General features: G+C 65.2%; 1 protein-coding gene across 6 annotated transcripts; it reads right to left on the reverse strand.

Moving 5' to 3' along the window:
* Window positions 1-295: 295 nt before the first annotated feature.
* SLC38A10 (solute carrier family 38 member 10) lies at window positions 296-27531 on the reverse strand. Of its 6 annotated transcripts, none has more exons than XM_037157837.2 (17): window positions 27118-27531; window positions 24203-24320; window positions 22288-22333; window positions 21420-21513; window positions 21072-21215; window positions 19983-20107; window positions 17134-17236; window positions 16299-16481; window positions 14725-14836; window positions 14025-14131; window positions 9681-9843; window positions 5692-5859; window positions 4931-5377; window positions 4374-4472; window positions 3518-3541; window positions 1810-1971; window positions 296-1647 (listed from the first exon to the last, which is right to left on the reverse strand). In XM_037157837.2, exons 1-17 carry the CDS (start codon window positions 27214-27216, stop codon window positions 650-652), a joined length of 3192 nt encoding a protein of 1063 aa, XP_037013732.2. In that variant the 5' UTR covers window positions 27217-27531; the 3' UTR covers window positions 296-649. The 6 variants fall into 6 exon arrangements, with proteins under 6 accessions (XP_037013732.2, XP_053516525.1, XP_053516519.1 ...); XM_053660550.1 differs by having other exon boundaries at window positions 16299-16397; window positions 21072-21248; XM_053660544.1 differs by having other exon boundaries at window positions 21072-21248.

The following is a 27531-nucleotide window of genomic DNA, read 5'->3' on the forward strand; positions in this document are numbered from 1 at the left end:
GCACGCGGCACTGCAGGCCAGTGAGCCCGGGGTAGCAGCTCTGACTGCGCACAGGCCTCCAGGGAGGCCAGGTTTGGTCACCGGTCTGTCCCTTCCCGGCCTGTCATGTCTGTCATACAGAATCTTTGCCAGCTAAGCCACCTCACTAACCAGACCTGAGTGGTGGTGGTGGTCTCCGAGACCTCGCGGTCACTCGGGAAACCGCAGAGCGTGGGGCAGGGCTGCATGGTACGCTCGGCCACTCTCAGATGGCCTTCTCGCTGCAGGCCCTCAGGATAGGAAGCAGGCTCACGGCGAAAGGCAGGATGTTTATTCAGATTTTGAACGAGACTCAGCACTCGAGGCAAGCACAGGGGTGCAGCCAGACCGGGTCTGGGCAGCCGTGTGCCGGGACGAGCAGCACCGGGCAGCACCAGCCCTTGCCCATGGGTCCCACAGCTGCATGGCACCCGCTCTCTCAGAATGTGGAGGGGCGGTCACAAGGAGTCCAGCGGGTGGCCACTGGACAGGTTAGCAGTGGTGTCCAAGACGGCAGACACATTTCTGGGAGAGGAAGTGCCAGATGGCCCTCAGACCGCCCCTTTGGGGCGGCCCAGCCAAGCCTGGAGGGGACCACCTGGCCAGGAGGCTGGTGGGCACTTGGGAACACTCAGGCCTCTTCTGGGGCCCCCGGCAGCTGCTTGATCTGGCGACTGTGGACCACCTGCAAAGCGCCGCCCACAGGCTGATGAAGCTGGGCATCAAGGGGGCTGTGGAGGTCGCCGACCTGCACATCAGACAGGGGGTGGAAGCTGATGATGACCCCCTCTCTGGGGGCCAGCCTGCCGCCTTCCCGCGGAGCCACATCCCGCCGTCGCCGCCGGAGGTCAGCACCGGCCTGGACTTTCAGGTCTCGGTTGGGTTTGGCATTGTCCAGCTTCGGAGCTCCAGGTGCAGCCGGTTTGGGCCCAAGCGCGGGGTCCAGCCTCTGCCCAGGCTCTTGGGTGGCAGTGTCCTCGTGATCGGGCACACGGTCCCCACCAAGGACATCCTTTCTTGCCTCTGGGTGGCCTCCCTGAGCCCTGGCAGAGATGGCCGGGCGTTCCGGCTGCCGGGACACGGCCTGGGCCCCCGGCACTTCCCCTCCCAACCTGCTGGGCAGGCCTGCCGGTCTCTGCTCTCGGCCCCCTTGCTGGGGCTGCAGGTGAGGGTCCCCGGCCTCTGCCCTCGCCTCCTCCTGAGCATTGGCACGAGCGGCTGCCACCTCCTTTCCAGATTTGTCCTTCTCCTGGGAGCCTCCGCCAGCAACATCCCGACTCTGCCCAGCATGGTCCCCGGTGTCACGCTTCTCTGGACTCCCAGGTGCCCCAGCGAGGTCTGATTCTGGGACCTGCTCCTGCACCACAGCCCCCCTGGGCTCGGCGCCCTGGGCCTCCCCCAGCCCGGGGTCAAGCACACCAGGAGGACCGGCTGGGGCTCTGCCTGCAGCCCCCTTGGGATCCTCCAGGGAGCGCTGGCTGTGTCCCTGGGGCAGAGCAGGGGGCTGCTCTGGAGCCCCCTGCTCAGGTTCCAAAGGCTGCAGAGGGGGATGCGCCACTGTCCCCGCGATGTGGGCCTCCTGCTCCTTCCTCCGCGGTGCCGCCACCCCAGGCTCGGGCTGCATGTCCACTGCAAGTGAAGACACCAGTTTAGCACAGAACTGGGCAGAAGCCACTGACGCCAGGCCCGAAAGGAACCAACTTGCCAGCAGTTCAGAAGGGGGCATCACTGCAGAGCTGCCGGTCAGGACTGAGGCCCCCGCAGCCCCCGCCCGGGCCCCGGTGCACTTGCCCTCCTCCCCGTCCTGCCGCTGCTGGTGGATCTCCTTGTGCTGCTCCTCGATCACCGCAAGCAGCTTCTCCTGCTGGTCCAGGAGGCGCTTCTGCTGCACCTGCTGCTCCTTGATCACCTGCAGCAGGACGGCGTGGTCCAGCATCTCCGCCCTCCCGGCTTCTGGGGGCCAGGAAACCTGGTCAGAGCCTGGGTGGGGTCACCACAAGGGCACCCAAGCCCCCTGCCAGGGCCTTCCCTGGGACACCTGCAGAATCCTCTTGTGTCCCTGCTGGTCGGTTAAGGGCAGGGGGGCCTCCCAGGGCCACTCACGAGGCAGTGACCGTTCTAACGGCCTGGCGCTTGCACTGGCCCGTGGCTTAGACACCTGGCAGCCCCAGGTGCCCTAAGTTGCTCCGGAGGCACCTGCCAGAGCTGCGCCCACATGGCCCAGGCCAGCTGGTTGAAGCTAGAACCCACTCCGGGAAAGAACACTGGCGCCTAACTACAGACTGTGTCCTCCAAGGGAAGGGTTTGGAAGACAAATGGCCCCATCCTCTCCAGCAAGGACAGCGGCTGGGCCCTCTGAGAGCAGGGCCCCCACCAGTACACGGGGTCCCACGAGGCCCCTCGGCCCGCCCCCAGGCCAGGACGGCAGGTGTGGACGGGCCCCGCTGCCCAGAGCCCCAGCGAGCGTGGCCCGGGCAGGCCGGGGGCACACTCCTGCACCGGCAGTGGCCGGAGCGGGGACGGGAGCCGCTTCCCTCCTGCACACCGGCACCAGGCCAGTGGCCAGTTGTGGGAAGCTGGGGGGTGGAATGCCCAGGACACCCGAGTCTCAGCAGCAAGACACCGCGGGGACGCCGCAGCTGGGTGACCTGCACGCGCGCATCAGAAGGAAGACGTTTGCCGTAGACAGAGCCCACCACCCAGCGATGGCCCCGCCTGCTGGGCACACAGAACGTGCTGGCCTGTCCTCCCAACAGTGACCTCGGACCTGTGACCTACCAGGAGAGGGTGGGGTCGCAGGGAATGTGCAGGTGGTGGGCCCGTGAGGAGCACACAAAGGCTGACGATGGGGAGGACGGGCCCCGCCAGGCCCCCCCCGCCGCCCCCCAGACACCCTGAGGTCCCCAGGACAACCACCTAAAGCCACAGCGGTAGGCAGGGCCAGGGGTCCACACCCCTCCCTCTGATGAGGGGGCCACATGGCACCATCCCCACAAGTTTCCGATTGGCCACCTTGGCCCCCGGCACCGTGACTGCACACTGGGCAGCGGCTCAGGGACGGCCCTGCGTGCGGCCGGCACCCTCCCCCGGGCAGGTCAGGCCCCGCCTCACTGGCCCCTCGGAGGGCCATCCTGCATCCGCACGGGGACAGACACAGTACACGGTGAAGGGGACGGCCTGTGCCCCACCTGGCCCCCAGGGACTCGCTGTGCACGTGGGGCGTTTGCCATCAGGCTGGGAACTCGGGGGCTGCGCACGGCCCCGGCCGCTCCCCTCGGTGGGCCCGACACCACCAGCACCTGCAGACTGTCCTCCAGTGACCGCGGGGCCACCACAGGGCCCCGAGAGACCGGCGCATTTGGAAGAGAAAGGAGTGAGCTGGGGCCGCGGAGGACCCCAACCACGGGGCAGGGGCCCAGTGTGCGTGCCGGCCCGTGCTCACGTGGCCAGCCCTCCACACGCGTGCTTCCTGCGGTGACAGGCGCCCCTCGGTCCGTACCTGCGACTATCTTTTGGATTTCGGCTGCTCGTCCCATTGAGAGGCGCACGGAGGAAAAGGCAGAGAGGAAACTGTGAGAATGCTCTTCAGAGAGAGAGACCAAAGGATCGAACAGGTTCAGGCAGCAGGCCCCGAGCACAGCAGCCAGCAAGCACAGGGAGGGGGGACCGCGCGCCACAGCTGCAACAGCCCTGAGTCGGGACACCCCCACACACACCCTGGGCGGGCGGCCGGCCCGGGGCCCCACCAGGAGGCAAGTCCGGACAGTGCAGCCTGTCCCAGGACCCCACCCAAGGGGGCGCCCCTTGGCCCCCACCCACGGCCACTGAGTGAAGCGAGTGCGGGAGCTCAGCTTGGGAGACGGCACTGGAGCCAGTGGGCCACCAGACATCAGGGCCACCAGCTCCAACCGAGGGGGCGGCGCCTGGCAGGCCAGGCTGGGGGCGTCCAGAGCCGGCAGTCGGAGCAGCCCACACTGGGCAGCAGGTCTGCAGGGTTCGCAGTGAGTCTCGCTCACTGGACGGAAAGGGCAGCGGGCCCTCCCCTTCTGAGTGGTGATGGGCCTTCACCACGGACGAGGGGACGGAGCAGCGCAGGCACCCCCACCCCACCCCGCCGGTCGGGAAGGCCTCCCAGAGGGCCCGTGCCCCGGCCCCACTCCTGTTGCCGTGAGGCCGCGCTGCTCTGAGACAGAGCGGCCTTTATGGGGAGGAGGGGGGACGGGAGAGCTGCCGGAGAAAACCCAGGAACCCGAGACCGCGGCAGCGAGAAAGGGCCCGAGACGGACCGGCACTCGGGGCTCCTTCCGGGGCGGCCGTGCCCCGGGGAGCGCGCGGTGAGAAAGCAGAGCCCTCACCCTCCAACTTGCTGCCGGCGTGGCCTCCGGCCTGTCCCTCCGAGTTCCTCTGACCACCGGGCTCCGCCTGCTGCCTGGCCCCGGGAGCTGGCTTCCCGCCTGCACACAGCGGAGAACCGGCTCTCAGGAAACGCAGCAGGAAGGACGCGGAAGGTGGCAGGTGTTCCCTAAAATTACCCTGCACGCGCCCGCCCCCCGCCCCGTTGGCTGAGTCTCCCTTCAGCCTGATGACCAGGGAAGTAGTGAAAACACATCACGGTCTCCTAGGCCCTGGCAGGAGGCCCGCATTCCCCCCGAGCACATCACCGGCCGGCGCTCGGCGGCGTGGTGCCTGTCAGCACTCGGTGCTGTCCCCGAGCGCACCTGGACACACGGGAGCAGGGTGGCACTGGGGGTCCCATGGTCTGGGAACGGCTCCACAACACGAGTTACGGTGACCGCCGCACCACGAGACCCGCCCTCGCAGGCCAGCCGTGTGAGAAGAGAAGGACCCGGGCTGGCCGCCCCCACACCCACACCAGAGGGGCCTCTTCTGATGGGCCCAGGCTGGCACCCACCGGGCTGCCTGGCCGCCGGCCTGTCTGCGGCTCCTGCGGCCTGGTCTGGCATCGGGACGCCATCGCCTCCGTCCAGGGCGCCTGCCCCCAGGGCGTCCGGCCCCTCAGGGAGCCCTGCCTGGGGCCCTGGGTGCAGACCCCTGCCACCTGGCCTCGGGTCCTCCTCCACAGGCTCCGCGGCCGGCTGACCGTTTCCTTGTGCAACCTCCTGGGGCTCTCCAGGAAGGCCCGCCGCTGCCCCCAAGGCCTGGGCCTGCTCGCGTCTCCCTCCTTCTGGATCCGGCAGGGGTGGCGCCATCTGACCCTTGGCCCCAGGAGCCTTTTCATCCACGTGTGAACGTTCATTCTCCTCCGGCCCTTCTCGGTCTTGACCTTCGTCCACCATCACCTTGTCGTGAGGGACAGGGGGCTCGTGGCGGTGGGCCTCTCCCATGGGTGCCACCACGCCTGGGAGGACACGGAGGGTGTGTTGGGGAGCAGGGACAGCATGGCCGGGACTCCGTCCCAGGGACTGTGACCCGAGTCCCAGGCCGACAGCTGCCACCTCTCGCAGATGTGACAGATGTCTAGCCGGGGACTGATGCTGCTTCTAGAGAGTTACCAGATGGGCAGCTGCAAACCAGCCACTTTGGCAGGGGCAGGACCACCCTCCGAGCCAGAGGAGACGGGAGGCAGAGGGGCCAGAAGGTGGGCGCAGCCCCCAGGAGGCCCCCGTGGCCCCAGCACCCCACGCACCCCTGGTCCCCGCCAGCCCGCGTCACCTTGCCCGGGCCGGTCCAGCTGTGCCGACTCCTGCTTCTCCTTGGCGTCCTCCCTCAGGGGCACGTCCACGGGGCCCTTAATCTGGGCCTGCTCCATCTCGTCTTTCTCCCGAGGCGGCTGCGGCTCGTCAGGGCTGTCCGCGGCCACATCTGCGCCGGGGTTCTGGCCTGCAAGCACAGACTGGCTGGTGAGGGGCATTTCCACACAGCTACCCCCGCTTCCCCACGGACCCGGGTCTCCCAGGGTTGTAATTGCCTTCCCCAGTCGGAGGGCAGAGCCTAAGCAGTTGGTTTCTCCTGTTCCATCATTAGCAGCAAAGTAGCACAAAGAACTGTCATTTTTCATGTGTATTTGTAACAAACACACGTCAGAACGAAACTCACACCTAACTGGCGCAGAAGAGCAGCACTCATGCAACACTAGCTGTCGCCACCAGATGGCAGCATGAACCTGCCCTGGACCGAAGGGAGCAAAACCAGAGCACCACCCGGAGCTGCCCGTTTGGGCCACGACCGTGGTGGCAAGCGGATGCGCCCAGAACTGCGACTCTCCGCCACCTGCCGGAAGCAAGGCCCCCCCGGCCCCGCCCAGCAGCCTCCCAGGCCTGGACTCCGCACTCCAAAGCTTCTGCCTGTAAGGGCCAAAGCATCTTCTAGGGTGGAGCCCAGCTCTTCCCTGCGGGCCCTTGGCCTGCAACACCTCCTGAGTGCTGTAAAATGGACATAAAACTTCAAACAAGTAACTGAAAACGGCCCCCGCTCTGCCTGCCTGGCTTCCGATGGGACGTGACAGCGAGTAGTGAAAGACAGGAAATGGCCCCATGTGGCTGGCAGTGCGACCCCACAAAACGGAGGAAGAGTGGGGATGGGGCTCTGGGCCCTACTCTCTCCCTCAAGGCTGGCAGCTGGTGGGGCTCAGGAGCGGCCAGCAGAGGGCGCCCTGCACCAGCACAAACCCTGGCCCCCAGGTGAGCACTGGCCAGCTCACTGCTGGTCCTCCAGGTCATCATTTCCAAGACTTGCCAGCAGTCACTGGCCAAGGTAACCAGACCCACAGGTTCCAAGTTTATGCCTCTTTCTGCCAGGCCATGGTGGGTCCAACCTGCCTGGGGCTGTCCAGGTGGCCAGTCGGTGACCTTCCCGCACACTCAGAGCTGTGGTGACAGGTGCCCACACTGAGGTACTTCAGGCCAGGAGGTCCTGGGAGACAGCAGGCCGGTGGCCTGTTACCCATCAGACCCCTCCCAGGTCCAGTGAGGTGTCGGCAGCTGTCTGGTTCTGGCAACCAGACAACTTAGTGGGGACTGGGGACTGCCAGCCAGGCCATCCTGGCTCTGCCCCGGGTGTCCCTGGGGCCGGACTCATGACAGCACCCAAGGCACGGTGTCCAGAGCAGCTGCCCACAGTGACAAGGACCGCTGCGCTGGAGGCTGGCAGCCCTGGGTCGGGGGAGCGCAGCTTGTGACCGGTCTGTGAGGACGAGAGCAGGCGTCCCAGAGACCGCCCACCAAGAGAAGCACTTAAAAGGGCCCGAGTGCTGCCCCTGGGGGAGGGCTGGAGTTCGGGGGGACACGCGGGGCCCCAGAAGGCAAGCAGGCCCCTGACGCTGCTCGGGAGCCAGGCCCTCCTGCGAGGCAGCTCCCCGACCCGTCCTGCCGGCCGCAACACCCCAGACAGGTGCTCAGCCAGGGCGTGTCTTTAAACCCACCGGTCCTCACCTGGGGGCAGGGCGACCCCTGAGACTGCATTCATTCATCTTCTGAACGTGCCAGCCTCCCAGAAATTGCCCCCGGGGCCCCACCACACCTCCGGGCAGCTCACTCCTCCCAGTTCTGCCCGCAGAAACGCCTGCCCACAGGCAGTAGACGGGGCGGGTGGTCCACTCATCAAGAGACCAGTCCCAGGCGAGGCCACTCAGGGCTGGACGTGGGAGGCAGCACCCCTCCCTGCCCCCAGGGGCCCCTCCCTGAACCCCCACCACGTCCCAACGCAGGGTGGGCCCTGGGCAGAGTGGGTCACAAGAACAGTGCGCAGGGGCTGCGGCAGCGCCGAGCGGCTCCCAGACCGGAGACCTGAGGACAGACTCGGACGTGGGGCCGCGGCCCTTGCAGACACGCTGGCACCTGTCCCAGCAGCAGGGACGAGCCCCAGTCTGGGTGGTGGCCAGCTGAGGTGGGCAGCTCTGGGCAAGTGCACAAGAGGGGCAGCGGCAAGCCCCCACTGGGGCCTGTGCCACCCTCTGCCGCCCGCGTCCACACTCAGGAGCGCGATCAGTGCCAGCGAGAGGCTTCCTTCATGTCCAGCCGGGCACCCAGAGGGCCACCACCTGGCCCTTCTTCCCCAGGGAGCAGGAGCACAGCCATGCCCCCCGCACACTACAGGAAGTGAGTGCTCATACAAGGGGCACTAGCCGGGGCTGCTCCCCAACACCCGGGACGGGGCACAGGTGCTGGGGGGAGGAACTAAGGGGGTGCCGTGGTCACAGGAGGGAGCTGCCGTGTCACAAGCCCGTGCCCGCCAGCCCGCCCCCGTGGGCGCTCCCAACCAGGAGGCAAACGGGTGACTCTGCCTCCTGGGCCTCCCCAGGGCTCAGCACCTCTCCCTGCTGCGCCCACACGGGTGTGCACCCAGGTCTGTGCGCAGAGCGTGCTGGGCTGTGTGCTGGTCACACACATCGCCAGGAGGGCAGGACAGCACGGGGCTCTAAGGCAAGTCAGTGCCACCCCGTCACCGAGACGTCAGAGACCAGCAGGACTGCTCTCGCATGGCCAGCAGCGCCCGATGTGCCCGGCGCGGAGCCGCAGGCCCTGCTCCGATGCGGTGAGGCCACCCATCAATTACGGGCCGGCTGGGACGAGAAACTCAGAGCGCGCTCGAGACAAGCGGCTCGGCTCCGAGGGGCCGTGTGTTTTGTTACAGCCTCGGGGAGTAAATGGAGACCAGATGTGGCCGCGGGCTCCAGGTGAGACGCACCGCCTGCGGGGTGGGACGCAGCTGCTGGGCCGAGGGCTGCCGCGAGGCTCACGCCAGGAGGCCCACCATGAGACCTGCCGCAGCCAGCTCTGAAGAGCGGGGCCAGTGCCCAAGTCCGGTTCTGCCAGGGCTCCCCCCCATACACACAGGCTGACAGGCCGGGCAAGGGCCCAGCAGAGCGCCAGCGGGGGGGGGGGGGCCCTCACCACCCCTCCCCCTTCACCTGGACCTCTTCCCGAGCAAACTGCTGCATCAGGGCACCAGCCACGGGTACCCACGGCTCCCGGCTGCCAGCGTTTGTCCCGTGAGCCCCACCCCTCCTAGGGGTCTTCAAGGCGGGAGACCCACTGAGGGAGGGTCTTCTCACCAGCCCTGCAGACCCAGGGAGGCAGAAGGGCACACGGAGGTGAAGCCGGGACAGACGCAGCAACGGGGCTGGGGAGCACGGCCCCCTGCCAGCGCCTGGCGTGTCTGCGCCCCTGGCCAGCCCTTCCACGTGTCCTCCTCTTTTGTCTGTCACGACAGGTGGGGAGGCCCCAGCCGAGCTCAGCAACCACCGCCCTTCCTATACCCCACGGGCGAGGGCCCCCTGGGCGATGTGGCCCACACACTGGCCTCCGCCAGGTGGCGTTGGCTGAGGGAGGTGCGAGGGTCGTCACCCGACCTGGACAGGTGGGTGGCCAGGGACCAGCACCGGCAGCACACGACGTGCAGAAGCATCACCGCTGCCATCCAGACGACACCGGCCTAAACGTGAAACCTCAGAGCTGACGAACGTGAGCGGTGCCCACGGACACCCCCGCCCCGTGGGCACACGGAACAGAGGGGCAGGTCTCGGACCGGCTGTCTCGCCCACTGCCTGTCCCCTGCATGCAGGTGGCCACCCCCACCACCCGCCCCTCCATCACCCACACAGAACGGACACAGCCGGGCGGGCGCGGCTGCCTGGAACAGGCCACCTGCACTCTCAGGACCCCAAGGCGCTGGGGGCCGTGGCCCACCTGGGAACCGCGTACCTGGGAGCTGGGGCGCCTCCTCCTTCTTCACACCCTCGGCCCCCGCGTGCCGACCGCCGGGGGCTTCCTTGGCCAAATCCAAGTCCACGGGGGTCTCCTCGCTCGTTGACAGGGTGGTGAGCGTGCTGACCACCAGGACGCCCAGGCCGACCCAGAGCACCACCTGGGTGAGACAGAGACCCTGAGAGCAGGAGGGGACACGCAGCCCCAGGCTGCGCCTTCCCAGGAGGCAGGTGGCAGGAGGGCAGAGCCCCACCCCCAGAACAGCAAGGAGGGGCCCACCTGCCGGTCAGTCCCACTGGCTCCCAGGAGACAATGGTCCCTCACTGATCGGCCAGGGCCGTGCGGGCCGTGGGTGGAGGGCCGAGGCGGCGGGAGCCCGGAGAGAGGAGGGGCCCGTGTGTGGCAGGGGGCCTGACACCGAGACCCAGGTGTGCAAACCTCTCGGGGGACTCCTGCTCCTCAGAACCGTGCAGCCCGTGCTGGGGGGACAGCAGTGGCACCTCCTGCACGCACGGTCACGGGCAGTGGCACCTCCTGCACGCACGGTCACGGGCAGTGAGCGCGGCGCCGCGGCCTGGGAGGTGCCGTGCCCCTCAGTCCGAGTTCACAGTCGTGTGTGGACGTGAACGGGGGGCAGTGCACACACACATCTGCACGCCGAGCCCAAGGCTGGCACGAGGCTCACCAGGCAGACACTAGACACCCTCCCGGCCCAGCCAGGAGAAGGCGGAGCCTACGCGCCAATGGGGACGAGCAAGGCTAATGGCCGGAAGGTGGAGACGTGGCTGAGAGACTGGCTCCCGTCCGAGAGGTGTGGCCCCCGGCACACGGACAGCAGCCAGGCAGCAACTCGGGCGCGGGGAGGCCCTGCCACCGCACAGGGAGCCCCGAGGACGCGCTGTTGGCCGGCGAGAGTGTGAAGACACCAACTCCACACTCATTCATCTTCAGCTGCAACGAATCCCAACCAGACCAGAGCACAAGAGGCTGGAGTTATCCTGCGAGTTCCAGTTGCTGACTTGAACTTTCACGTGGGAAACAAACCAGAGCATCCGGAAACGTCAGGAACAAACGCAGGGCAGAGGGGTCGGAACGCAGCGTCCCGGGGCAGGCCCTGTCGCGGGCGTGGCCGGCACAACAGAGTGGAGGCCACGGGCTGGGCAGCAGGCAGGACGGAGTCCCACACGGGGCCCAAACACGCCCAACAGCGCCACACAGGGGCCAGCGGCATTTCCCATCAGCTGGGGACCGCGGTCGACAGCTAGGGAGCCACACAGGAGTGGGCGTGCCAAGGAGCAGAAGGACAGGGCGGAGCGGGGCAGGAGGAGGGACGGAGCCTTCGTGCATCACGGGAGCGGGAGGGTCGAACTCTGACTCCTCCCCAAAAAGAGTTGGACTGAAGCACCGTGAGGTGAGAAATGGAGGAAACACGTGCCAGCTGCCAGGCGGTGCCCAGGCCTTCCCGCCGTGAGCAGCCCCCCAAGGTTGCAGCGCTGCCCCTGGCTAGGGCGGCCCGGCCGAGACCATGCCCCGCTCGCACCGGTGACGGCCGAATGACCACTCCGACGCCCCGGCTGAGGCTGAGGCCGCCGCTGCACGGCCCGGTGAGCACGGGCGCACGCGCAGGACGGGCGCCAGAGTGAGGGGCTCCGCTCCCAGAGGGGGGGGTGCCCGCGTCCTGCATGCCACTGCCCCGCCAGCTGTCACAGTCCAGCTGTCACAGTCCCACAGAGACGCCCGGCAGAGAACCGAGTGACCTCCGGCGATGGCGATCCACTGAGACCCAGGGCGGATGCACCCAAGCGGAGAGGGCCACCAGAGCCCCATCGGGCCCCGACCGCCGCGGTCCAGAGGGTGTGGGTGTTGTTCTGCAGAGCGAAAGGTCACTGGTTCAATTCCCAGTCAGGGCACATGCCTGGGTTGCCTGGGCTCAGTCCCCGATCGGGGCACCTACAAGAGGCAACCAGTCGATGTTTCTCTCTCACGTTGACGTTCCTCTCCCCCTCTCTCTCCCTCCCTTCCCTTCTGTCTAAAAATGAAAAAATAAATAAATGTTCTTTTTTTAAAGAAAGGACCTCGACGGTTCTCACACGCAATGTCCACAAACTACCAGGCAGGCCAGGAGGCGGGGCCAGAGGATGGAAAACTGAGAAAGCACAGGGGTGTCCGTAAGTAAAGTTGGGCTCTGAAATCCACGTGAAACTGAAATGGGTGAAAACGACACAGCAAAGGCCAGAGGCCGGTGGTGGCGTTAGAGCAGCAGGGCCTGCCTGGCTCCGGGCGACTCGGGCGGCCGGGCCTTCCCTCACACGGGACAGGAGCCGGGCGCCAGCACCAGCTGACACGGGTGCAGAATAAACACTTCAGGTCCTGCCTTCACCCAAAAGGAGCAAAAAGGAAAACACCAAAAAAAGAACAGATGAGACCAATAAAAAACAAAGGACGGAAGCGTGAATCCCCCCCGAATCAGTAACTACGTCAACTGTGAACAGTCCGGACACGCCCGTTAGCGGCCTCACGGGGCCAAGCCCGCTTCCATAAGAGACACGCCCGGCCGCCCAGAGGCGTAGCCAGATCAAAAGGAGCGCAAGGAAAAAGCTACATTGTGCGAACACAAACCCCAAACAAAGCTGCATTGGCTACAATGTATCAGAGGAGGCTGACTTCAGGAGAAGCATTTTCAAAGATAAAAGGGGGCATTTTGCAGAAAGAGGGGTCAGTTTAACAAGACATCTTAAACCTGCTCGTTCCTAGTAACTCAGCTTCCAAGTAAAAGGTGAGGACTATAGAAGAAACAAATCTACCGCCGTGGTGGGAGTGGTTGTTCCATTCCCAGAATGACAAACAAAAAGACTTAAGAGTCAGGAGCACACGGAAATCAGCAGGTGCAGACCACCCGGCAGAGGGGAGCACCCACCAGGGGACCACGTGCCAGGCCACTAGGAGGGTCCCAGCCGATGACAAAGGGCTAAAGTCCGGTGTGTGTCCTCCAACAACACACTGAGGGGATGAGCATGAGACCCCCAAAGCAGGAGAAGGAGCACCAACCACAAGACCGACAGGCTGCTGCGGCCCGGGGAGGCCACCCGAGGTGTGCGGCCCGCTGCAGGCCTGACCAGCTGCCTGAACGCTTGGTCAAAGGTGTGAGGCCCGCAGCAGGGAAGGTGTCCCAGAGGAGAGAAGGTGGAGGGCTTCTGCGGCCCAGCTCCGAGGCCCGACGGACGGCACCACCCCCGACACGAGTGCGCCGGTCCATGGGGGGCCCCAGGGACGGAGTGCCGGCCAACCGGAGCCCAGACTGCCTCACGCCAACCAGTGCAGAGGCTGTGAACGAGGACAGAATGAGGACGTTTCTGCAGTGTCCACCTCGCAGAAGAGGACCGAGAAGCTGGAAGACATGAGAACCCGCACCTGCTGGTCAGAGCGAGCCACGCAGGGAGTGGGGAGGTGGACAGGGCGAGAGAAACCACGCGATGTGGGTTCCTGCACCGAGAGTCACCGTGCGTCTAGAACCTTGAAACGTCTACGAGCTACGGAGAAGAGAGACCACAAGGTCAGTAAAACGGTCCAGAAGACCCCAAGGCGCGGGCACGGGCACGGGCACGGCGGGCTCCAGCTGCCTCGGTCACGTGGGGACGTCCCTGCACCCACCAGAAGGCCAGAGTCACAGAAGGGACAGCAGGCGCGAAAGCCACCAGAACCCTAACACGGAGCCAGAACCGTGCGGTAAAACCAGAAGTTCAGTGAAACGCACCAAGGCCGGGTGCGCAGAACCCCGGCCGGAAACACCCCCGAAGTGGGTGACCCTCGAAACGCACGCCGTGCTCCAGGGGCTCCGGGCGGCCCGCCTGCCCTGGCCCTGGCCCTGGCCCAGCCCCAAGGAAACACAGGCGTTCGCAGACGTGACCTAACAAAGCCAGACACACACAAACGCACACTGTGAGGCTCTGTTCACGCCACTGGACAGGCAAAATCGTTCCAGGACGTTAGCAGGCAGACGAGCTGCCCTGCACGCGGGCGCCGGGCGGAAGCCACTGCTCCGCCCACTGACGCGGCGCCTCCCTCTCTCAAAGCTCCTACGGACACGACCCCCACGTGGTGACCGGCTCTCCCAGCCCCCCACCCCCGCCCCGTTCGCCACAGAGGGAGACGGGAGGGGGGCTCTGTCAGGGTCCTGGCGGCATGGTGGGGGGCCTCCAGAGGGGGCCCCCCAGAGGACGCAGCCCCACGTGGACACACTTGGGGAGTAGATGTTCGGATCTGGTGCTGACCAGGAAGTCCCGCCCACCCCTGGGCCACAGGAAGAGCGGCAGTCCCGGGAGCCCGCGCCGGCACTCGCACCTGGGAGCAGAGCGTGTTCTTGTGGACCTTCCTGTAGATCAGGGCGGGGCAGACGAAGCAGATGAGGCTCCCCATGGTCGCGCCCGTGAGGCCCAGGATCGTCTCCACTGGGGGCGAGAGCAGAGGGAGGGGTGAGCGCCCAGGGGCTCCTGGGGCAGCCGGGCTGGGGCTGCCCGCAAACCGCCCCGTCCCCTGCAGGCTCGGCAGCGCAGGCTCGGCAGCGCAGGCTCGGCAGCCGAGGGGGAGCCTCCCACGGCAGAAGCAGCCCCAGGGAAGCTCAGCTCTGACCCCCACCCCCGCCCGTGGGGGCAGCTCCACACCAACCCCCTGCTGCTCAGCGGGTGACCGAGCAGCGCTGTCCCGGGACATGGGTGGGAGCCAGGAGGGCACACACAGTCCTGCTCGGCACCTGGTGGCAGTACCCTTCGTCTCTCCGGGGGCCTCGGCCACCGCCTGCCTGAGTCTGGTCTCTGCCCGTGTCAGCGCGGGTCCCCACGCCTCTGTGGGCCCCTCGGGCTGCCAAGTTTGCCCCGCCTTTCTCCGGCACCCGAGAGGAAGGCTGAGAGTCGGGGCTTTTCAGGAGCCCGGAGCGAGGGCTGGACGCAGGGCGTGGCCGCTGCTTGGGGCCCCCGTGCAACAGCGACAACGCGGAGCGGGAGGGACCGCAGAGGAGGCCAGTGGGCAGGGCGGCCCCACTCACCGTTGGGGATCAAGATGCCGCCGACCATGGTCCCGAACACCACCGAGAGAGTGAGCGCCTTGAAGCGCAGGGGCGGCATGTAGCCCCCTGCGGCGAAGGTCCCGTCCTTTTGCTACGTGGGAGGAAACGAAAGGAAAAGGCTTTGAGGTGCAGACGCCCCCCCTTCGAGCAATCCACTGGGGCTCTGCGTGGGGGCGCCAGCCACCCTGGAGGATCCGACAGGGCCCCGCAGGCCCCCAGAAGCACAGACCCCCCACGGCCAGGCGTGGGCACGAGCCCCGCGACTCTGGGTCGAAAGGTCGGCAGCAGGTCCTGACCCCTCAGAACAGCACCATGAAGGGGGTTCCCAGGGCGCCGCACACACAGTGGCGGCTCCAGGCCACGCGCCTGCGGCCTCAGTGAGGGCCACGCCCCCGCCCAGGCAGCGGCTCAGAGTCCTCGCCTGGGACCCTGGGTTCACACGGTGAGGACCCAGTGAGGTGACTGCAGTGAAGCTTCTAGAACAACGCAGGGCACACAGTGGGGCTGACTATGGAAACGCCACTGCAGCCCTGACTGGGGTGGCTCCGTCGTGGGGCGTTGTCCTGCAAAGCTAAAGATCGCCAGTTCAGTTCCCAGTCCGGCCCCACGCCTGGGTTGTGGGTTCGGTCCCAAAACCCTGGCTGGTGTGGTTCAGTGGATTGAGTACCAGCCCGTGAACCAAAGGGTCGCTGGTTCGATTCCCAGTCAGGGCACATGCCTGGGTTGTGGGCCAGGTCCCCAGTAGGGGGCGCGTGAGAGGCAACCACACATCGATGCTTCTCTCCCTCCCCCCCACCAAGGAAAGAAAGAAAACCAGGCGTTCTGCACACAGGAACACAGCACCATCTGGACGCAGAGTCGCGTTTGCCTCACACGCTGCAGATGGAGGCCCCGACCCACAGGCGGCTCCGCGGCCACAGGAGTGTGCACCACTGCCCTCCAGGGGGCAGTGCCAGGCGTCCACGTGGGACCCCGTCTCTGGCGGCAGGACCCCTGGGCGGTGGCGCGGACCACGAGGACCCGTCCCAGCCATCCCGGAGCCTGTGTGTCCCACACTCCCATCTGGCTGTCACCCTCTGTCCTGGAGCCCCTGCACCCCAGACTGGCCTAAGGAAGTCCTGTGGGACCTGTGCAGCCACCAGAAGCCCCTGCTGATGCCTCGGTCCAGAGACACAGGGACCTCAGACCAGGGATGTGACACCCGCCACACTGTGAGGAGCCCGTGAGGCCGGCCCTGCCGCCCCAGCCGGCTCGGCCCCCTCACGCCCCCCCAGGACGGGGCACGCAAGGCCCCCCTTCCTGCTGCTCCTCTGGGGAGGCAACTTGGGGCTGGAGGTCTCAGCAACGGGCCGGAGCCATGTGGACACTGGGCCTGACCACACGCGTGAGTCAGTCCCTGTTTGTGCTGGCGCGGTCTCCTTTCTCTAAAATTGGGTTAAAAAACCTCAATAAGAGATTTCATTGTAAGTGAACCTTTTCCACATTTAGCTCGAAAAGCTTGCCCACCACCGCCCAGGACAGCACGGGCCCCGCGCCGAGGCCCCCAGCCTCACCTGCCGCTCGAACAGCAGCGTGCTCAGGGCCTGTCTGCAGGGCAGGATCATCATGGGGAAGCCCACGGCCACCGACATCATGAAGCCGGCACGGATCATCTGCGTCACCAGGTTGGAGGGGAAGTGCATCAGCACGTTGCCAGCAATGGCCTCGGTGAAGCTCACGTAGCCAAAGAAGCCCACCTGCGGAGGACAGCGCAGGGGCGCGTGTGCTGGGCCGCCCCCTGCCCGCCCACCCCCGGCTCGCAGGCGGCCCTCCTCCACAGGCCGGGCGGGCAGCAGAGGCGGGGCCCCACACGGCTTCACACGGGGCAGCGGCGGGGCTCTGAGCAAACGGAGCTGCCGCGTGGTGAGCTCGGCCCCACGGCCCTCGAGCTGGGACCGAAGAGGGCAGGTTTAACGTGGTTTGAAATCTCAGCCCGGGCTCCAGGCGCAGGCCCACCCCTGTGGTCAGAGACCCCCTGCTGGCACCGAGCCGTGCAGATCATCTGTGAACACGACGAGAACACTGACGCCATGGAGTTTGGGGCGACAGCCTCGGGGTATTTATCACTCAGTCTGTAATGTCCCAGTGACCGGGAGCATGTGGGGACCGGAGGCGGGGACCGGCCGGCTGGCTGTCCCCAGCTGCGGGGGTGGGCCAGGGCCCGGGCAGCAGTGCCGCGCATCCCAGAGCACCCCCCGGAGAGGCCACCAAGACCACCGGGCGGAGACTCCGGCTCCCGGGTGGCCCGGAGTGGAGGTGAGGAGTAGGTCCAGCTGTGACCGTTGGGCTCTGGGACGCTGGGCCAGGGGCCTGTGAGGACACTGCCCGGGTGGGGCGTGGGGACCCTACCATGACGTAGAAGATGGTCACCACGTGGAGGGAGGAAGCAAATATGGAGCTCATGGTCTTCACTGACGGCTCGACCAGGCTGTCGTACGTGGGCAGGACCTGCCTGTGTGAAAACAGGTGGCTCCGGAGACACGCCCACCCCAGCTGTCGGCCCGGCCCGGGGCCCCAGCCAGCATCTCCGACACCCCCCACCCCCCACCGTGTAACTCAGAGCCAGGACACTGCAGCGGATGGGGACGGGGACCCGCCAGGGAGCGGAGGCCCTCTGTGCACTGCAGCAGGGCGAGGCGGCTGGGGCGGGGCTGGGCAGGGCTGGGCGGAGGCCGAGAGTTTGCGGGGGGTGCGGGAGGCAGCACAGAGGACTGGGAGTTACACACACACACACACACACACACACACACACGCTGGCCTGGACGCCCACGACCCACACCCCGGCGTTGCTCAGCGTCGCGTGGGAGGGAGGATGGAGACGGCGGAAGAGAGGCCCGACCCTGCAGTGCTGCGGGCGGGCGACGGGGGTCCTGTCCAGCTGGGTCCTCCGAGGAAAGCGGGAGCGTGGAAGAGGTGGGGGGCGGGGGCAGCCCCGGGAGGAGGGAGCTGCACTGGGGGCGTCCGATAGTGGCTGCTCTGCGGTCCCACCCTCAGGTCCCAGTGGGGGTCAGAGACACAACCTCAAGACCGCCATGGCCAGCGCCACACTGTGCCCGAATCACACAGGCCCACGGCACTGGGAGGTGCGTGAGAACAGGCGGACAGAGGTAAGTGGGTGAGTCCAGCGGTCCGTGGAGCCGACCTCACGCTGCCTTTGCAGAGGGAGGCACAAACTAGGAGGGACACTGCATTTACCACGGGGCAGGCCACGAGGGCAGGGCGGAGGCTCACGCCAGAAGCTGACACCCACCCACTCCTGCACACAGGTCACCGTGGACCCTGAGGTTCAGGCCCGCGTGGCCAGGAGACAGCCGGGTCCTGCAGGGGAAGCAGCTTGAACACCTGGTGCCAGCCACTCCTGGGGCTGGAGCAGCGTCCCCGCAGGGGAGCCCAGCCTGGGGAGCGGCATCGGGCCCGAGCCCCGGGCTTCACGCCCCCGACCTCGGCACACACACAGAAGCCCCGCCCTGGGAGCTGCGGATTCCTCGGGGAAGGGGCTGTACGAGGAAAGGTGTGGGAGGCCCAGGAGCCACCACACACCCGTCGAGTCCCCGCCCCAGGGACCCGATGGCAGGAGCCACAGACCTCACGGCGCGGCCACCTCGCACTCCAGCCCGCTGAGCGGCCCCCACGGCCCAGTTCACCCGAGTGGCATGGAGCTTCCCCCACACAGCCCCAAGCTTGCTCCTCCTGCCCACGGCACAGACCCAGGCCCCCACGCCCCCGGGCACTGCCGGCTGTGCACCCCCCCACTCCCTGACGGGAAGGAAGGCCCAGGGCCACACAGTGATGCAAAGCAGGGGCCTGGCCGTCCCCACGACAAGGCGGCCACCATGCAGGCAGGGCCTCGTGGGCATCAGCAGGAGAAGCCCCGGGTCCCTGCACACACTCCAGAGAGGCCCCTGTGGGAGGGAAGGGCTGTCTCTGCCCGGCCCAGACGGGGAGACCGGCAGGGGGGCCGGCCTACTGCGCGCAGGGGGCGTGGGCATCTCTGTAGGCCCACAGCGTGCGTGAGCAGCAGGACGGCCCTCTAGGAACCTGCAATGTGACGGACCTAAGAAGCAAACCCAACAGACATGCACGGGCTGCCCTGTGGCCACCCCCCAACAGATGACCACGGGGTATCACTAACAGAGCAAACTCTGCCCTGGCTGCCGCAGCTCAGTGGACTGAGCACTGGCCTGCAAACCGAAGGGTCGCCAGTTCGATTCCCAGTCAAGGCACAGGCCTGGGTTTCAGCCAGGGCCCCTCGAGGGGGTGCACAATAGGCAACCACACATTTGTGTTTCCTTCCCTTCCTTTCTCTCTCCCTTCCCCTCTCTCTCTGAAAATAAATAAATCAATCCTTCTTAAAAAAAAATCTTTTTTTAAAAAAAGCAAACTCAAGACAACAGGGACACCTGGTAACCAGGTGACCGGCGATGGAGTGTCACTTGCGGAGGAAGCCCTGGACAGGAGAGCAGCATGCACTCCAGTGGGAACTGCACGACCAGGAGCGAGTGGCAGGAAACGACGCCACAGGTGCTGCGCATGGGCAGGAGCCCACAGGACGCGGGTCTGATGCCACGCTGCTCTGCGCCGGCGCCAGCACGCCCGCGAGCACGCCGGGAGTGGGAAGCCACTCTGCCAGCACCTGCGCCCCGATGGTCTTTTCCCGCCCGCTCCGGCTTCACGCCTTTCTTCGGGGAGGGTGACTGGCTCTCGCCACTGGCAGCGAGGCGAGGTGCTGGAGCTCCGGAGACAGGCTGGTCTGCGCCGCGCAGGCAGGCTGTGTGCCAGGGGAAGGTGCGGACGCTCGCCCGGGCCCGGCAGCGTCCCGGAGGCAGCCTGCAGGCGGTGTTTGCACCACTTCCTTTTCATGTTCTCACGCAGACAGCTCAGTGCTGGCAAGCGCCTGGGGCTCCGCCATCAGCTGGCTGGGGCTGCTCCGCGCTCCCCAGCCAGCTCTCCCCATGGGGGGGCTCGGCACACTGGGTGCTCTCGCCATTATTGCTAGCACCAGATCGGGGATAAGCTGACGTCTCTACACAAAGGACGTGTGAAAATACGGCTGCACCTCCGGGGGCGGGGCCGCAGGTTACGGCCGAGCAGCATCGACCTCCACAGCCTGCGCCGGGCGTCTGAGGACAGTGGATGAGGACTGTGGCCCAGCGTCGGACCCCCCCGCCCCCCGGGCCCCGGGCCCAGGCAGTACTTACGACTGGCAGGCAAAGGACATGCCGAAGATGGGGATGCAGCGGAAGACACCCTCCCAGCGGACGTAGCTGACCCGCTGCAGCCACTTCCCACTGAAGAGGCCGTGCTTGAGTGAGGACAGCAGGACCTGTGTGAGGAGGAGGAGGAGGCGGCGCTGGGGGACCAGTCCGCCCTGCTCCCTATCTCGGCCCTCGCGGCAAGCCTGGGGCCGCCAGCTGGGGGCCGGGGTGCACGCCTTCCGGTTCCCGGCCACGAGCTGGCCGAGCGCTGCCGAGACGACACCCGCTGCTGCACCCGCCTGACGCTCGAGGCAGCGGCCTGGTCAGGTGCCACTTAGCCCGGGCAGTGGGCAGCCAGGACCACGGCTGTGCCCACTCTGTTGCCTCAGGGACAGGATGGGCCCCCAACTGGGCAGGCTGTCCCCCAGCCCCGTGAGGACAGGCCTGTGGACTGCAGTGGGTGGGCAGCTGTCACAGGCCAGCGCTCTCGGCTGAGGGCCGCTGGGAGCGCACACCAGTGCTCGGTCCTCGAAGGAAAGGCAACCGCAGGGCCTCCCAGGCTCTGTCCCCCAGGAAAGCCCACCCCGACCGCGCCCAGGAGCGGGCAGTCCGGGCCCAGGCCCCCGGGAGTCCACACAGCCTCCGAGCGCACAGCAAGATCTGAGTGTTCTGAGTGCCCACTGCTCACAGGACTCTCCTACCCGGTCACTTAGAAACACTCACGTGGAAAACAGTGCCCTGCACTGCAAACCAAAGGGCTTCCAGTTCGATTCCCAGTCAGGGCACATGCCTGGGCTGCAGGCCAGTTCCCCCGTAGGGGGCGCACAAGAGGCAACCATACATGGATGTTTCTCTCCCTCTCTTCCTATCTCCCTCCCCCTCTGTCTACAAGTAAATAAATAAAATCTTTAAAAAAGAAAACAATATCCCCTGTGACCAATCTCAGTGCTGTCCCTCCACACAGCCACCTAAAACTTGCCCCGAACATGAGGTGCGGCCTCACCCTCCCTTCCCAGGGGCCCCGCTGGGGGCCACCTCCCAGGCCCTTGGTCCCTCTGCGGCCCGGCCGGGGCAGCAGCGCGGGGCACACACCACAAGCAGGAAGGCGGCGTAGAACAGCAGGGCCATGGCGCTGAAGGACTGGATGGAGGCCATCAGGTTGCGCTGCAGGCTCAGCGGCAGCACGATGCACAGCGACACCGAGAACAGCAGGAGTGGGCGGACAAGGCCGGTCATCTGGAGGCGGAGCACGCGGATGGGGCCGGTCACCTGGGGGCGGAGCGTGACCCTGGGCCGGCACCGCCCAGAAGTCTCCCGGTTCACCCCCCCTCCGGGCACCCAGGCCTGACCCCTCTGGTTCCAGCAGGTCTGAGGCGGTGACTTAAGGCGTGTCACACGAGTGTGCCAAGACTCCAGACACACACATGAGAGGCTCCCTACCTGAAACCCAAACAGCCGAGCAAAGAAGTTGGAGCCCAGGTCGCCGATGACAACGTAGAAGGCCACGCAGGTGCCCAGCATCAGCCCGATCATGCTGCGGAGAAGGAAGCAGGGGTTGTGAAGGCAGTGGGCGGGGCAGCCTCCGCTGAGGACCCCGCACAGGCCCCCACACAGGCCGTGCTCTGCTCCAGGAAGGGAGGGACCCCTGACACTGAGACTGCCGTGGGGCCACGCTGCACGAAAGCGGCAACCTCACAGTTCCTGGGATCAGGGGTGTGTGAGTGGCGCGCCATGGCTCACTTAGAACTAACGCCGAGCAACCCTGCGCTTCTCTACGGGGTTTTCCAGCCTTCTCCCTGCAGGAGCTTCGGAGAGTGCGTGAGACGGCCCCGGGCAGGTCACAGGACGGCCAAGGGCTGTCGGAAAGTGCGGCCCCAGAGCCACAGGCCTGATGGTGCAGCTTCCCGGCAGCTTTCACCTCGTAAAATTTCACTCCAAAGGGAGAAAACGGGGCACGTCCGATTCAGCGCCACTCCGATGCAGCTGTGCTCGGAGGTGGGGCACCCCAGCGTTGGGAGTGGCACCGAGCGCTCACCACAACCGGGAGAGCCCTGCCGCACTCTGTTCGGTTTTCCGAGTTTTCGTTTCCCTTCCTGAGACTTGAGTAGGGCTTTGGCCTCAACACCAATCATTTTAAGCAATAAACTGAGCGTCCAAATACTCAGCAGGTGTAGGTCAGAAACACACTGGATGTCACAACCCAGCCCACATCTGAGACGGGAGCTGCAGCCTGCAATGGGCACCTCGTTCTCACCAGCCACAGCAGCAGGGGGACAGAGGAGCCCCCCCGCAGAGGGGCACCGCCTACCTGGTCTCCACCAGCATCTTCCCGGCCTTCCCGTAGGCGTGGAACGCTAGTGCGGAACAGAGAGAGAGAGCCACGCTCAGTCCCAGGCACCGCGGTGCGTGGGTGGGGACGCGCCTGAGCCAGGCGTGGAAGGCAGTGCCGCGACGGACCACTGGTCTGGCGCATCCCAGGGGTCAGGGGCATCTTTCCATTTTAGTCCCACACTTTTCTTGGATCTACGATCGACAGATGGAAACCACGTAAAACAAGAACAAAGCAAGGAAAGACAGGCGGGTTGGTTTTTCACTCAAAAAATATTTTAAAAAGAAAGGATGGAAGAAAAACTGTCCCTACACTGTAACTCTTTCCCCACAGCACAGGCGGGAAGGGGGCCTGCCTGGGGGGCAGCCTGGGGGGGCTGTGGGCCGGGCAGCCGGGGCCAGAGGCGAGAGGTGCCCAGGGGGTGCCCAGGAGGGCCCGGCACACCCAGTTTTCACAGCTCGAGCCAGGGGACCCGGCTGAGGGCTTTCTGTTTCCTGTCTGAAACTTCAGGGAAGAGCAGAGATGTGTTCGAGCGCACCCCTCCAGGACGGCAGGGGCAGGTGCGCTCAGGCCCGCCCCCTTCCGGGTGGATGAAGAGGGAGCCTGGCGGAGGCGGTGCGCCTCACACCCCCGCCTGCCCTGCAGTGGAAAGCGGTGCCCGAGACCATGGGGCCGCTTCCAGCAGAGGGGACGTTAGGAGCCAACTGGGCAGCTCCCCTCCCAGGACCTGCAGTGGCCTGGTTACCCCTGCAGCCCCCACCATGGTCCAAAGGGGTGACCAGAATGGGGTACATGTGGCAGGAGGGCCCCGGCCTCCAGCCCCTTGTCCTCCAGGACCCCTGGAGGTTTGGGAAGAGGAAGCACAGGCCACGGGTACGCATGACCTCAAAAGACACTGTCGTCACTTTCAAATCCCTTAGGGAGAGGGCGTCCGCAGAAGTGAGACAGCGTGACCTCTGGCTCAGCTCCCCCACCACAGGTGGCCTGAGCCAGGCGAAGGCAGCCCTCGGGGTCCTGGGGTCCCCACTGTGGGACGCCTGGGCAGAGGCTTGCCTCTCAGGTGCCCCTGACAAAGCCTGTGGGTGTCAGGAAGCAGCCTCGCGCCCCACACAGATCCCTGCAAGGGATGCTGGTCAAGGTCACGCTGAGAACCCCAGACACAAGGAGCTCCAGACAGCAGACGGCAGCCCAAGGCCCTGCCGTGCCTTTTGCAGGCGGCTGTTGGGGTGCATGCCCAGGAGAGAAACGGGACCCTGGACACGAGGGCAGCGTGCTCCTGGCTGCCCCAGCCTCTCCCTTCTCCAAAAGGAAGCACAGCATGCACAGCACTCTCTAAATGCCCAGAGAAAGTTCCAGACCACACCTGCGTGCTAGGCAGAGGAAAGGGGCTCTCCGACATCAAAAGGGCCAACTTGGGAGGGGGCACTTCTTCAACCAGAAAGACACAGCTGGTTCCCAGAACAACAGCCTGGGGGGCAGGGGCCCCCAAGGAGCCACCCATGCAGAGAGGCAACTGGCGACCCAGCCCTTTCCTTCATGGGGGCCTGCCCCCCACGCTCACACCACACTCACACACCCCACCACAGACACCTCCACCTCTTTTCAGGCATCAGTCCCTCGGGACTGCTAACCCCAAGTCTCCAATACAAAGCATTCGTATTAGTGCCCCCAGCCTCCTGCCTGGCATGGATCTGGAAGTTGGGGGCTGTGGCCTGCCCTCCTGTTCCTCTGGGGGGAACCACAGCACCAGACCAGGAGTGGTGGCAGCCTGAGCAGGGCCACAGACGGGGTGGGTAGATGACTGGGGGGCCCTGAGGGGTGGGCCACACTCAACTGGGTGGGTCTGGGGCGAGAGGCCAGGCAGCTGGCTGTCCAGCACTCCCGGGACACTCACCCAGGCCCGCGTAGGTCCTCCGCTTGCTCAGGCTGGCGGCCTTCACCAAGAACATGCAGGACTGGTGGGTCATCCACGAGCAGAACGCCAGCAGCAGGGCCCCCAGGATGATGCCGCACTAGAGGGTCAAGAGGAAGAGAGACACTGACAACGCAAAGCTGTGCTGCCTTCGGCTCCCCGCACACTGACCACCGCGTCCGCAGCCTGCGGAAGCCCCTCTGCCGCCCGCCTGTCCCCGGAGATGCCAGGCCCCAGCTCTGTTCCACTCCCAACCCTCGTACAAAAGGGAACAGTCCCTGGACGTGGGGGCCACATGCTTTGTCCAGGGACATCAGACCAGTGCATGTCCTGAAGGAGCACCAGGGGCATCTCCTTCCCGGCCCACCCCCCACGTCTGAGTGCACGCTCCGCAGTGACCCCCAGGTCTCTGCACACACTTCTGTGCACCACCGCCCCAGCCACTTGGGTCAGCAGCTGGGAGGGGTAAACGTGTTCTGGAAGGAAGAGATTAAAAATGACATTTATGCCTTTCTTATAAGTTAAACGCACACTTAACCATCTGACCTAGTAACTCCCAGGTATTTACCCAAGAGAAATGAAAGCTCACGTAGGAAAACCTGCGTGCCAATGTGCACAGCAGGTGTCTCTGTGATGCAGAAACGGGAAACCACCCAATGTCCTGCTGGGACTGAAACCTGCACTTCGGCCCCACGACCTGGCTCTCTAGGAGAGGCGGACGCGGAGCCCGAGCCTGTGCGCGTGCGCAGAAGAGCCCCAAACAGGCGGCGCCCACATGCGGGCGGAGATAGGAGCATAAAGGAAGGGCGGCTGGCTCCGCGGTGGAACACTGCACAGACTAACACAAAACACATCATACGGTTCCATTCACGGGCGGTTCAAAAGCAGGCCTCGCTGCTCCCTGGTGCCGGCGGTGGACCCTTTGGGGGCGCGGGGCGTTGGACAGTGGAGGGGCGGGGCTGGCAAGGCCCCTCTCCCCAATTTGAGGGCTAGTCATACGTGCTTGTTCACTTTATAAAATTTTATCAACACTGCATCTAAAATGCGTGCACTTTTCTGTATGCTCGGTATACGGCAATAAAATATTAATTCTTTAAAATTCCCCCTTCATTATATTTACTCATTTATTTATTTAATCTTCACCGAGGAAACATTTATTGACTTTAGGGAGAGAGGGGGAAGAGAGAGAAACATTGACTGGTTGCCTCCCCTGTGCGCCCTGACCAGGGATCGAACCTGCAACCTTCTGATGCACAGGATGACACTCCAACCAACCGAGTCACATCAGCCAGGGCAAAATGTTAACTTTTTAAAAAGTACCAAAATTACTAAAACCAACGAACCAACCAAACAAACCACAAAACTAAACTTCTAGAAACTGACATGGCTGCCACACACGGAGAGGACAGCCCCCCAAGCTGCTCGCCGGCCTCCCGCTGCGCACTGGCCACCGGCCGCTGCCGGCCCCAACCTGCCCGGGCTGCACGGCCCCGCTGAGTGAGTGGGCCTGGCCGTGTGCGAGCGCTCGGCAGGGCCTGCGCCCCCTCGGCAGACACCGAGGTCTGCAGGCAGCCTCTCGGCACCTCCGGCCCAGGGGGCTGGACCTGTGAGGCCAGCTGCCAATGACACTGCCCAGAAGGCAGTTCTGTGCCAGGCACGCCGAAATGCCCACTGGGGCCTGCAGTCCTGCCAAAAACACCAGGCCGGATGTTGCCCCAGGGGCCTGGCCCTCCCACCACCACCCAAGCCGCCCTCCTCCTGTCAACACGCCCACCAGCCAAGTCAGCTGAGCTCTCACACAGACAGGCTGGAGAGCTGGAGGTAGGGACCGAAAATCCCCAGATTAAAAGCATTTCTTTTGTTCGTTTGTGAAGAGATTTTGTTTATTTATTTTTTGAGAAAAGGAGGAAGAAAGAGAAAAACATCCGTGTGTGGTTGCCTCTCTCACGTCCCCTATTGGGAGGCTAGCCTGCAACCCAGGCATGCGCCCTGACTGGGAATCGAACCAGTGACCCGTGTCGGTTCACTAGCCAGTCAGTGCTCTGTCCACTGAGCCATACCAGCCAGGGCTCTTCTGCTATTTTTACTCAAAAGACTCTAGGTGTAAAAAGTACAAAGTGTCTGTTAATCTAAAATTAAACTCCTGGGGCCCATTTTCAGTTCCAAAATATCCACGTTATTTTCATTTTTCTACCTATTAGGTTCTGTCCTGTAACACTGGTCTTGGCCAACCTGACAGCCGCGGTCCTCCCCAGGGGTCCCAGGCCTCACCCGCCCTGAGCAGGCTCGTTCTGGAGGGCAGGGGGGACAGTGACCACGCCCTGGGCAAGCAGGAAGCTCATAAGGGGGCTTTTAGGAAAGAAGCTATGGAATTCGATGATTCCAAAGTACCAAGTGCCTGCGTGTTTGTGGATTAAGCAGAAGTCAAATGGATACACCTCACAGAAACGGTGAACCTCTCTCCTGAGGTACTTCACGACGGCATGATACTAATTTCTTAATGTTTCAGATGTTTTCAAGTTTCTCACTTGCATATCACGAACTGGGCAGATCTAAAGTGTATACAACCCGGCGACCTTGGTAACCAACTTGGAACCAGCGCGCCTGGCTCCCCGCCCCGACGCGCCCGCTTCTGCAGCCCAGTGCCGCAGGGTCCGAGTTTGAAAGAATACAGTGCTGACCCCGCGGGTCCCGCTTCGTTTTCCGGGGATCACTGTGCGCTTCGTCCGAAGTTACTACTAAATGGGCGGACTGACAGCCGGCGCCGATACTCTGCGCTCCGCACAGAGCGACGCTGCCCACAGACCCCCAGGCGCGGCCGCAGAGCGCCCCCGCCCGGCCCTGGGCTAACCCGAGCCGGGGAGCCGCGGGAGGCCACCACGGCCCGCTGGACTCACCTGTTTGAAGCAGAAGGGCATGGTGAGGACACTAACCCCTACTATGCTGTTTACTATGTTCATGATCAGCCCCCAGTTGGAGGCGACGGCCGCCGTCATAGCACGAGGTCTGGGCCCGGGGACCCCCAGGGCCCGGGTGCGAGGCGCGGAGACTACGGCAGGGCGCGAGGCCCTGACAGGGACGGGCGGCTGCCTGGAGGAGGCGGCCTCGCGCGAAGGCGGCGGGGGCCGTCAACCCACACACCCCGCCAGGCCGCGCAGCCGCTTCATGGCATCGTCTACCGGTCACTCGCTCTTATCGACCGCCTCCGTGTCCCCGCGCCCAGACTCGGAATAGCCGCCAGGTGCCAACCAAGCACACCTCCGCCCGGCTTCCCGGACGGCCGAAGCACACACTTCCGCCTTTTGCGGGCT

This window comes from Artibeus jamaicensis, unplaced genomic scaffold (assembly GCF_021234435.1).
Source record: "Artibeus jamaicensis isolate MK-2021 breed Jamaican fruit bat unplaced genomic scaffold, CSHL_Jam_final contig_2259, whole genome shotgun sequence".
In the NCBI taxonomy this organism is placed as follows: Eukaryota; Metazoa; Chordata; class Mammalia; order Chiroptera; family Phyllostomidae; genus Artibeus; species Artibeus jamaicensis.

Bases quoted from the DNA above. Each gene is read 5' to 3' on its own strand.
- SLC38A10 (XM_053660544.1), bottom strand. From the start codon at position 27,216: ATGACGGCGGCCGTCGCCTCCAACTGGGGGCTGATCATGAACATAGTA. The intron at 16,482-17,133 runs GTAGGGTCCCCA...TGTCCTCCGCAG, and splicing joins TGACCATCTTCTACGTCATG to GTGGGCTTCTTTGGCTACGT. The intron at 5,378-5,691 runs GTGACGCGGGCT...GTGTCCTCCCAG, and splicing joins GCTGGACCGGCCCGGGCAAG to GCGTGGTGGCACCCATGGGA.